General features: G+C 35.2%; 2 protein-coding genes across 2 annotated transcripts; one reads left to right on the top strand and one right to left on the bottom strand.

Annotated features, from left to right (window-relative positions):
- On the bottom strand, positions 134-3,327 carry LOC105174334. Its single transcript, XM_011096396.2, has 6 exons — positions 2,749-3,327; positions 1,930-2,121; positions 1,609-1,848; positions 1,197-1,414; positions 792-1,046; positions 134-673 (listed from the first exon to the last, which is right to left on the bottom strand). Exons 1-6 carry the CDS (start codon positions 3,140-3,142, stop codon positions 413-415), a joined length of 1,560 nt encoding a protein of 519 aa, XP_011094698.1. The 5' UTR covers positions 3,143-3,327; the 3' UTR covers positions 134-412.
- Positions 5,930-10,510, top strand: LOC105174335 (the record flags this gene model as incomplete). The annotated part of the gene is made up of 10 exons (XM_011096397.2): positions 5,930-6,030; positions 6,866-7,068; positions 7,672-7,707; positions 7,809-7,885; positions 7,988-8,250; positions 8,393-8,461; positions 8,544-8,602; positions 9,353-9,454; positions 9,858-9,966; positions 10,089-10,510. Coding segments are annotated over 9 exons (1,008 nt in total), but the record flags the coding sequence as incomplete, so codon positions are not given.

Genomic DNA, 12,309 nt, shown 5'->3' on the forward strand with positions numbered 1-12,309 from the left:
ACAAACGATAATAAGGAATCAATTCATTCTAAAGATTTGTAAGACTCACTCAAAATCATGGAATTCCAAAGCTTAAGCTTATGCTTAAGTGCTCAACTTATGACATTTCCAGCGGTCAAATTGCTGCGTAAAGTGGGACAGAATGACTCATGGATCACAAGAAGTAGAAAATGAAGGATAAAATACCAAAATAGCATTTTACCCACAGGAAAACAAGGTGGATGTTGTCATTGCTATAGAGAACAAAGATTCCTTTTGATATTGTAGTGCTTTCTATTTCACACGTCTATTGTCAGCACTAATAAGTAAAGTTATCTTCAGCACGTAGAAATCAGCAAACTATTTGATTTCTGGCTTTCCATGCTCCACTGAAAACAGGAGCAATCCTGTTATCTACACAGTCATTTTTTAATCAGGAAGCATCTTGTTCAGAGGTAGACTCTGCCTGAACCAAGCCCTCTTCTCCATCTTCTTCTGTTAGGGTATTATCTACAGTATCAACTGGACCTTGTGGGCTTCCAAAAAGGGTTGAGAATATGTTCCTGTGGCATTCATCGCAGAGAGAAAAATATGAGAAGTGGCCCTCTTCTGGAAGTCTATGCACAATCGCATTGGGTAGGATACGGGCCACATAATCAGTCATTGATGGGGGAAAGACTGTGTCTTCCAGTCCCTGTTCAACAAGAAGAAAAACATGAATCATTGAGGAGATGTCACAATATTGATGTAACCTTTCCACTTTCAAGAGGAATAAGCAATATGAAGGACAAAGAAAGTACGCTTGTGTAGACCTGCCATATGTGTATCGGGCCAAGATATCCAGTCAATTCACATTCTGGCTCACCATACATGAACTGGAGCCAAGGGAGAATGCCTTTTCTGGAACATTTCCTCTGCATTTGAAAATCCATGAGGCTGAAACCCCAATTTGTCACTTGGAGTACTGCTTCCTCCACAAAGGGTTTGAGATTACCCTGACGAACTGACTCTTCAACATCCCTGTGCCATAATTCTTCAAAAGCTGATGTTTTGACAAGATCTTTATCCTGGTTCAATGAAGAGGGAAAAGTATGAGTAAAGAAACATATAAGGGCAGCCTATGCAGCAACCAGATGCTGACGGACTGGTTTCAATTTTAGTTTTCTCTTATATAATTTACATAGAAAATTATAATGTATATGTGGACCTGATCCCACCTTCTTTGCCAGTGATAAAGACAACCATTTGTCTATCTGACCATGCTTCCCAGAGAGAAAAGTTCTACTATAAAAGTAACTGAGGAACTTGGGAAATCTTCTAGCCAGATAGTACAATAATTTTCTTCTTCGAGTCCAATTTTCCCAAGTCCTAGACATCTCTTCTTTGGTCATGCTCACTTCATATGGATTAACAAATGGTGCAAGCATGGCAACACCTGTAACAAGAACATCTTTAACGCATCAATGATGGTCAAAATGCATGAAAAATCTCTATCAGCAGCCCCATTTCCCCTTTCTTCATGAGTCGCACTAAATGCTGCCCATCTTTTATGTTTCTTTTCTATAATCATAACAAATAATGGCATCTTATAGTTTTTTTTTCTGCATGAAGGAAATGATGGTGTTTTACCTGCAACTTTATCCGGGATGTACTTCAGAGAAGCCCAAGCATGCAAAGAGCCACTTGAATATCCCAGAACCCAGAATTTACCCTTTACTCCTACTGAATCTGCCAAGTGTGACATATCCAGAGCTGATGAGTTAAGATTTCTGTTAGGATTAGGATCACTCTCGCCAAAACCAGGAAGATCATAACTGATGAGACGAACACCAAATTCTTCCAGCAACGACACTTTGATACCCAGTATACCTGTGATTTGATCATTTAAAAAATTTAGTATGTACACATAACAACATAAATTGCAACTTATTGTTTTCAATTGTCAGGTACCCCCAAGTCGAGAAGAGAGGAAAGCATGTGGCATGATAACGGAATATCTTGCTGTATCAGCTGGAACACCCATCTCATGATATGCTATGTATCTGCCATCTGGAAGCAATATACGTACAGCACTAGGAGGATGTAGAGAAACTTTCTTCACCAATACAACAGCACTGTCGTGATTGCTATTCACATTCAGAACTGCACATCATTTGAAGAACAGTAGGTATTAAAATGCAACACCAAGAATTGAAAAATCTAATGATACAGGAGCTCCAGAGGCAGTCGTCGAATGTCAAAAACAAAGCAATAACACCTTCTAGACATTACTGATGCTCGAACTCTGAAATGTTTGAAATTAAGGAGGGGCAATTTTACAATACCCTCACAGAATCAATTGTCGAAAGAACATGAAAGGGCATTGAATGAATTTGGATATACAGGTATAATCCATCATTTATTGCAGAAGAGATCAATTATAAGTTTCAAAATTGCAGATATCAACCATCTGCTGCTTATGTTTTCAATGAAAGAAGATAAACCCACTGGAATTTAGCTTGATATCGTAAGCTAGTGCTCCAGTTCTATTATCAAGTTTAGAAGCTCAAAATTTTGATTCCCAAGCATTTTTAAAGCTATACTCTACCTTCAAGTGATGGTCAGTACTCATATCTGATAACTACATTTAACCCAAAAGACGAAAGTCCAAAATATGATAAGATAACAATCTAAATTGCTCATGTAATCGCCCAAAATCAGCAAAAAATTGCAGCAAAACCGAAAAAATGAAGTAAGAACCTTGCGGGGGGAATAAAACCCAGAAATTACCAGCAAGAGCAAGAACAAAAACGAAGAAGATGATGGGCCAAACGTGCGCCGGATCACGATCCTCCGGCAAGAACTCATTCAGAAACCTCAGTTTCTCCGACACCTCAGCCAACGGCCCTTTGGTTTTCTTCACAATGTAAGAATCCTCAGTCAGTACTGTCTGCTGCAAAACATCCCTACACCCTCTCCCCAATTCCACCACCATTTCTCCCCACGCCTTGGCGAAGCCCTTGATTTGATCCTTCAAAGTCTCCGACTCCTCCTCCGCCGACGGCTTCGCCGTGAACTCCGGCGCCAATACTCCGATTGATTCTCCGGTGAATCGTATCCCAGTATCCTCCACTAAGCTTGCTAGCTCATCTCTCCACGACTTGGGTTCAGCCGATACCTCCATGAATACGTATGTATACAGAAGTTACATACACTCTGTACACGTACGCTCACCAACACCACCAATACTCTACTGAACTCCTAGTAATGAAAACCTGTGAAAATGGGTGTGCATGTCAGTGGAAGCGGTGACAGAAGAAAGAGAGAGAGAGGTGAAATTCTTGTGGGAAAATCAAAGAGAGAGAAGAACAGCTGTAAAGAGAGATGATATAAGAATGTAAAGACAATGGTCTCATGACATACGATCTGTATTCAGTATTATTATACATATTCATCGTATACGTATAGTTCTTGTCCCAACTGTTTGGTCTCTTCTCTTTGAGCCTTTGAGGTCACAAATATATCTTTTGTTTCAACTTAGATTTTTATATGAATCTTTCTTTACTACAATGATACATTTTCTGTTTGGGGGGTAAGAATCCAATTTCTAAAATTTCCTAAGTTCCATCTAAATTGCATAATAAAAATAAATTACAACGAATTCTTGTAAATATTAAAAAGTATTTAAAATCAACTTGAATAATTAGATGAGCATAGTAAGGAAGTTGAATACATGAATGGTTAAAACCATAAAAACCAAAATTAAAAGAAAAAAAAAATATTCCAAATCCAGAACCGACCATTCCTCAGAGGAATCAAATCTTCACCTTAAAAAAGTGAAAAAAAAAAAGTAGCAGTACACACACTACACACTCACACACAAATTCTTTTTTTATAATAATAAATAAATGTTGGTGAGTTAGTGGGCCCCATCCCAACGCCTTCTTCTTTACTCATCATGCACTTCACTTTTTCACACACTTAGTGTGTGTATTTGTGTCACTGAAAATACTATTAAGGACCACCACCTATTCATCCATAATAACGCTTGTTTTAGACTTGTATTCCTCAAAATAAATTGAAAATACTATTTTTTTATTTTTTAATAATTTGAAATCAAATTGATTTAAGTAAAAAATTATAAGCAATTCTCAATAAACCTTTCAACTTCGATATTTATTTTTTTATTTTTAACTTTTATTTTCAAACACTATCAAATTTTACTATTGCTTATTAGAAAAGTAGAAGTATGTTATATTAATATTTTCTGAGATTAAGTTAAAATAAATAGATATTCTATATTTTTTGTAGAATTACAGTTACATTCTTTCAGGGGCATTGACGTAATATTTTTTAGAGAATATTTGTAAAAATTTTGCATCTAAATAGAGAGTGTAGTTGTAATACAATTATGAAATCAAAATATATGTCTATAAATTTATAAAAATTATGAACTATTTACGTATTTTAATATAATTTCAGAAGTATAATTTGCGTTGAAGTAATTGCTCAATGGGTCATGCAATTGGTGGTCCATATTTAGTTGGGATCGGAAATTGGGTTCATAACTTTTTATTATTTTAGTAGGATGTAGAAGTTTTCTCGAGCTACGTTGCGGGCTGCCACATTGCAGGTCTGGTACGTTTGTGTTCCGCCGGTGCTGGTTCCCAGGTGGCGGTGATGATGCGCTCACATGATATCAAATGTCAAATGCCGACCGCCTTTCCTCACCCACGGCCACGCCCTCGCCCTCGCTCCCGCCCCACGTATATATTCTATTCTATGTATCTTTTCATTCATCATTCACCTCTCTTCATCTATTTGTTCCAATATTTATTAGCCCCTCAAATTATATAATAAGGGGGAAAAATATTAAAATATGATGCAATAATGCTTTTTTTGGGAGTTGATTTTTAGCTAGTTTTTATAAATTTTTTCAATAATGATTTGAAAATGTATATTTAGAAACACAATGAGTGTTCTATACTGTTCATTTCTTTAAATAAATTTTAACATAAAAAAGGACTAACATGCAAAAGTATAAATAAACACTCCAATATTTAAATTGACAGATTGATTTAACAAAAACAAGTAGGGAAATACTTGAAAATAACACGAGATATAATGTATTAATTTTAATGGAGTTATAAAATATCAAAATATTAGACAAAGTATGATTGTATAGTATAAAGAATGAGGAGGGCTCTAGTAGAGGTTACAAAGGAGTGAGGTTACAGTTATGACTGCACTATAACCTCTATTTATAGGCCACTTTGGAGTAGAACTCTGAGATTGGTTATAGCATATAATACATCGTTTGAAAGTTGTGTCTTAGCTAATTAACAAAAAAATTAATTGAGATTTGAACTTATACGAGTGGAGATATGTTCGTTTTAGTCAATCATGCCCCGTCGCCCAAAATTTGGAGAGTTTGTTTACCTGCTGTTAACATGCCGGCTGCCGCGTATCTAAGAAGAGTGTGTTGAAAATTTTTCAGTATAATGTGGAATTCTTGTTGTTTGTTGAGTCATGCTGCTTATTATACTTATTTTTTTCTTTTATTCTAATATATTAATATTAATATAAAAGTTATGGGCTTGATACTTTATTTATTCATGACTAGCAGGATTAGGCCTGCCTAGCTGATCAGTGGGGACTCACTTCCTTTACTTTGAGATTTAGAAAAAATATTTTATTGGGATATCAAGTGCAAAAATAAAATCGAACAAATTGTAATTATCTTTTGGTTGTTTATTGCTATAGTCCGGTCCAACACATTGAATTTTAAGTGAAGTTGGATGAGGGTTGACTGGGTTGTTTAATTGGGCCGTCTCCCGTCCTCGCTTTCACTGTTCCCCTTCCCCCGCGCACCACCGGTCCACATCCCGCCGCGTCCCAAACCCACGTATTTTTCCCCCTGGCCGCCCGTCTTCCCCTCTCGTCGGTCCCCATCCCCAAATCTAAATCCTAAAACCCTAGCCCCAAACCAACGCTTGCAAGCCCCAATCCATCTACCAGCGGCAACGAGGAAGGCGATTGCTGTTGTGTCGGCCAAGCAAGAATTTCGAACAGGTTTGCCGTTTGCCATTACATTTCACGTCGGCTTGTTTATGGGCGACGTTTGCTGTTGTTTATGGGCGGCAATGGGATGCTCTATGCTTTACGTGTTTTTATATCCATGTTCATCCACGCTCCAATGATTTAAGCTATTTTCATGCGGATTATTTATTTTTTCTGTTTCATATCTTTATTTGTTTGCAAAATGATTGTGGACATTTTGAAGTCCGGTGTTGAAGAAATAATGGTTTATTGAGTCTCAAACTGTTGAAACCCACATGTTTTTAATTGTGGACAATGACTCACGATCACAGTTATGCAATTACATCAGCATCACCCTCATTGACAACACTATTTGTCTGACTGGTTATGTGAGGAGCTCGTCAGGCTGGAGCTGAATTGGACGTTTAGCACTAGCTCGAGCTCCATAAAAGATAAAATCCTCATTTACACCCCTAGATTTGATGGTGGTAAAAAGGTGGAAGTAATATGAGATGGAAGAGGGTATAAGGAGCATTGCAGTGAGAAATTCAATGTGTTGTAGTCTACTAGAGTAGTTGAACGTACTGAAAGGGTTTCTGTTGTATGTAATCTTCAAACTTATTGAATTGGATTTAATGCGAAAACTTGGTACTTTGGTATCGAACCCAGAATGGTTGCTTGCTGCTTGTTGAAATCATTGACACACACAGTATTATATCATCCTCCCTGTATGAACTTATGCAAGACCAACCAGCTATTCAGTTCCTGACATTTTGTGAAGTAATTTACGATTTTTTCAATTATGAGGTCCTTTATCATATCTAGCATCACTTACTAGTTTTATGCTGTAATGTTATTTTGCTGACAGTGAATCAACTATGGAAGATCAAAGAAAACGAACGCTGGAAGCTCTGGAGCGAAGGTTTGCGCAAGCAAAAGCAGAGCTTCAGACACAACAACAGAGGAGCAAGAAAAGGCCAGCTGAAGATAAGGAAAGAATTGCGTCAAATATCGAATCTTCATCGCCAGATTCAACAGTAAAAAAGTCCTCTGGTACTCCATCTAGAAAAGGTTTGTTGTTGAGTATGTTATATTCTGTCTCTTGCTGTTCGTGTGACGATTTCTTTTTGTGCACATGTTCTTGTTCTTTTTGCCTTAATGTGATAAGATGAATGATGAATAAAACAAAAGTTATTTACAGCATGAAGTATGTAGCAACGATGAGTTTTCTGGATAAGCAATGACATTTAAAACTGCTTGTGTTCAGTCAAATGTAAGATCAGCAGTACTAGATTCACTCTTTTTTATTTTTTATAAATAAAAATATTTTGAAGTGATGGTGCATGTAAATTTCAAAGAACACAATAGACTGTAGGAGCTCGGGTCTTATGATGGAATTCAGAAAGCTTAAAATATAACTGACAACAGCTCAATATTTTTTTTCATGTGGTGTGGAGTTTACATTCCCTTTAATGTCATCCAATTACTTGTTTATAATTGAGGCCAAGTGAATGGATCAGGTCATTCAAGCTTGTATACTGAATGATGTTGAAATTGAATGATGTGATTCAGCTACCAGTAATCTTTTCTAGATGATTCTGTTTCAGGCTTTATAATTAATAATATTTTCTTCTTATCTAATCATTTTGTCTGCTAACTTGAATCACTATGCAGGCAACTTTTCTTTCTCGGGTCATACTTCCAAACAGGGTATGGTTATATTAGATGATTGCTGCTCCTGTTTGCAATTATTATCTTTATATGTATATGGGATTTCTGAAACTGAAAGTGTTATCTACCATATTCTACAGATGTAGAAGTAATTGAACCAGCGTACTTCAACCTTTCTCACTCTGTTGATGAAAATTTGCTTCCAGCCAATGTTGAGGTCACTCTTCATGCTAATCTATCTATATTCTCAGATATTTGGCTTGTGATTGACTAAAAACCAGCTATAAATTATGATATCTCCCTTTACTTCACAATGCAGGTTTCTGATAGAAAAGTCACAGTTGATCGGATTTTGCATGAGCTTTTCCAACATGGTGATTCAGCTCAGAAGTACATGCAAGGATCTAAAAGCATGAAAATTGAGAATACAATACTTCTTGATAATTATGTTCATAGAAATGGCATGTCTAGTGGTGGTCTTACCCGGGCACTAAAGAATGGGTCAAAACGCTCTAAAAAGCATATGTCCATCAAGCAGCATAAGCGGAGTGGATCATTTGATTTGCCTAAAGAGTTCCATAAGTGAGTTTACTGGTCATTCTTGATATTTCATTTCTGTTTTTTTTCTCCATGCGTTATTGATACTTGTCTTTCTCTTTATACTTTGGTATTAGATGTTAGCTTTATGATAGTGCGTTATAAGTGATTTTGTTGACATTTTCAGCTTTGAACTCTTCAAGCCTTTGCATGAGAAGTGGAAATCATACATTGTACACCTTCTGAAAATCGTTGGGTTAGTAGGGGTCTTTTTTCTATATTTTAGTGCTGTGTTTATCTGTATATATAAGTGAGTTTTTAAGTTAAATCTCTTGCAGGAAAGATCAGCTTCCTCAGTGTTTTCTCAATGCCGACCTACATGGTGCAGTCATCCTAGGTTTGACAACCTTACTCTTTCTCTGACCACTCTCAATATGTGTGAATGCCATAGATGCAATCAATGTGGAGAAACACAAACCTGAATTTTCTCAACAGTAAATTCTATTCCTGAAGTATGATGAGTACTCTGACCTCATGATACTTTGCAGTCTTTACTGGCTATAGTAGTTGTGTTTGCTCAACTGCAATCATTAAGCTATCAATGCTGCTTTGGGCTTTTAATTGAAAGAAAATTCTTCCACAATCTCCTTCCTGTGTTTATTTTTTATTTCAGTATCTTAGTATGTTTCTCTCCTTTAATTAATAACTAGTTGCTCCTTGGTTTTGTCTGATATTGGTGATGATTGCACGATCTTGGCTGCGGCTTTAATTGGTTTTGTTTACGTTCATTGAAATGTTGCTTCCTGGTTGGATTTATGGGTATCTTCCATTTCGAAATTCTTTGGAACATATGTGATATATCTAAGAGGTTGACATGATGACTTTTGCACTATCACAATCCATAAGGCAAAAATTGGAGAATGGGACAGCACGGAAGAAATATGTGGTTTAGACTTTGCTGGTATCTTGTTCATTGTGAACCTGTCATGTCTTTTGTTGTTGGATTCTATTTTTTCCCTTTAAATTGCCACTGATGAGAAAAGATTATGGAACAGTTTTAGCTAGAATATGCAATAATGGATTTCCTCACATTATTCCAGTCCTTCTAAATGATACATTATTGTTGGGTTTTTTTCTGTTTTTGTAGTTGTTCAGTGCAAAGTACCTGCCTATGTTGGGATACATGGCATCATGGTGCGAGAAACTAAAGAAACATTTGGAATCATTACCCAGGATAACAAATTCCGAGGTGCTGCTTTATGTCTTTGGAATGTAGTTATGTTTGCTATTGCTTATCTAAGGTTTTGTCTTAGCAACAATATTTGGACGAGCTTTAGGTTCTTTGTTAGATAACTTCCAAAAGCAATTAAAATTTCGCCAACAGTAACGTTTTTGCTCATCATAGTATGCAAATACAGCTCAAGCTAATTCTATAAGCTTTATGAATGTTCCAGGATCTAGGGTGACCAAAACCTTTGTGTACGTATCTAAATTTATTTGGCAAAATTAGCAGAATTATATTGCCAATCATCATATTACTATTGGCAAAACTAATGTATGCCTCTCTTTCAATGTATATATCTCTATATATAAAGGCTATAGCCGTGTGTGTATGGTTACATGTGAAAATTTATATCTCTCTTTATTTGCAGTTGTGCCCAAAAAGCTTTCCGTATTTGTACTCCAAGCTGATTGTTGGAAGATAACACTTTATGGAGATAGACTTGTGTCCAGAAACTTGGTCCCGTGATTATAATCTAGGTATGTTGCCCATCTACCTAAAGATTTTGGCACTCCATGGTATACAATATCTTCTATTCAGGTGGTAGGATGTGATTTTCGTTTTTACATTTTCGATTTTCATGCTTTGAACCCTGCTGCAGTTGGATCACACGGTCGTTTCAAGAAAACCATCCAGATGTATGAGTCAGGCCCCATTGTGGAGTTGGAGCTTACAGAGCAGCCGAAAGGTTTCATCATATATGCCACGCCCATCCAGTTGGTTGGATATGAAAAATAAATTAAGTTCTCCGTTTTGCCAATTGTAAAGTCCAATATTCTACCAGGGAGAGCCTTCTGTTCTACTAATTTATGCAGGACACGGGACAAGAAATTTATTTAGGATGCTCTTGTTTCAGTGTCTGCAACCTACCTCTGCCAGGAGAGCACAATTTTGTCATCTATACTATATAAAAAAGAAAGATCTTCGCTCACAAATAGCGGTTAATGGCATCGCTGTATCATTTTTTTGTAAAGCCAAAAATATCCTTCAATTTTATATTTTATATAAATTGGTAAATTAGTTTTTTTTATGTCACATATTTGTTTTTATATTTTATTCTTATTTATAATAATTATTTTAAAGCACAAAAAATTATTTATTATATACACGTAGGAATATTGTGCTAGTAGTCTTTTAATTGTAACCTCCCCCCTCCCCGAATTTTGGATTTCATTGGACAGTTGGGATTGTTTGTGTTTTCATTTTCAACTTTTCAATTTTTGAGATAGTGATTAAAGTAAGCATGTTTGTTTATACGAATTCTCATTGGAATTATATTGATTTAACATCAAAATTTAATATAAAATACAATTTTATTGATTTATAGAATATATAACTTTAAAAAAAATTAAAAATACATATTTTTCACTGAAAATGAAACTACAAACAAACTAGTTTCATTAAAATTTCAGTTTTCATATATTACAGAAGTAGGTCAAGTGAAGAGAAACTTGGGTGTGCATTTTGAAATGTCTTTCCTTATTAATTTTCTCTAATTATTGCTTATTATAATCCAAATTATGAAAAAATGGGATTCTTATTAGGGAAAAAAAATCTGGAAAACTTGTGAATAACAGATATCATACGCTGATAAGATTAGAATTATGTTAATTCATGTAAGAATATTATCTCTGTGTTAGTACTTAAATGTAAGAAGATGGGAAATTATGTCCGGCAGATGAGTATTATTACGTAGTGATAAAATCAGGTTGTGAGTGAGTGGGCTATCAACCATATAATTAACGTAGGGTGTACATAAACATACTGAATCCTAGTTGTCACTATTGAGTGCATCCATTTACTAGTATTTTAGTATCCTCTTTCTGGTGATTATGACTAATGTTTCTTTAATTTTAAGCAAAGCAAAGGATTTATGTCTCTTTTTCATTTCGCATTATAATATTAAGGGAGGTGTAATATTTTTACCAATTTAACCTCAATAAATTCTGATGAAAATAATAATTTTCATTTGCTTAATTTAATGTAACTTCAATCAGTTAAAGTTGACATTCTTTGTTTGGTTTCAATTCATTTCTGGCCCATCTTTGAGATGGGTCGAGACATACTTAATATTTGGCTTCATGCAGAAATCACATCATATTTAGGTATTTTTCTCGTATTTGAATAATAATACACACACACATATATAAGTACATAAAAAAAGAGACATGATTCGATAACGAACAATGATTTTTGTCTTCCAAAATACAATATCAAACATACTGTACTTATTTTACATTATTTTTAAAAACAAATTCAAATATACGCATTATCTCTAATACATATTTATTTAACCCTGTTTTTTTCTATCAATTTCCATAAAATACAATAAAATATTCAAAGAAAATGAATCCTTAGAACTCAATTTGAAAGAAGTGTATATATTGATTTTTTGTTTTCTTTATAATAAAAATGATTTGTTAATTGTTAATAGTAATAATTAGTGAGTGAATTAAAAGGAAGGGGAATCTTGGAATTATGTTGGGCAGGGCACGTGTGACAAGTAGTCCGTAAAACTAACCGTTACGAGATTTGCAGCTAATTATTCTGATTTGCGGATGGAGATTTGTGCGTGTGAGTGCTTCTCTCTCTACTCTCTACTCTCTAGTGTTTATATAATCAAATACATTATTATTATTATGCATCATCTCTACGTACCGCAACTTATCCCAATACATTTTTGGTTCAATTCGAATTTTATATTACCGACTTAGGAAATATTAAATGTGTAAATAATATTATAATAAATGCATTGACATTGGAAACACAAGAAGCACGGCCCTAGTGATAGTTTTTGGTTAGTCACCTTCCTCTTCTGACCA

This window comes from Sesamum indicum, linkage group LG11, assembly GCF_000512975.1.
Source record: "Sesamum indicum cultivar Zhongzhi No. 13 linkage group LG11, S_indicum_v1.0, whole genome shotgun sequence".
Lineage (NCBI taxonomy): Eukaryota > Viridiplantae > Streptophyta > Magnoliopsida > Lamiales > Pedaliaceae > Sesamum > Sesamum indicum.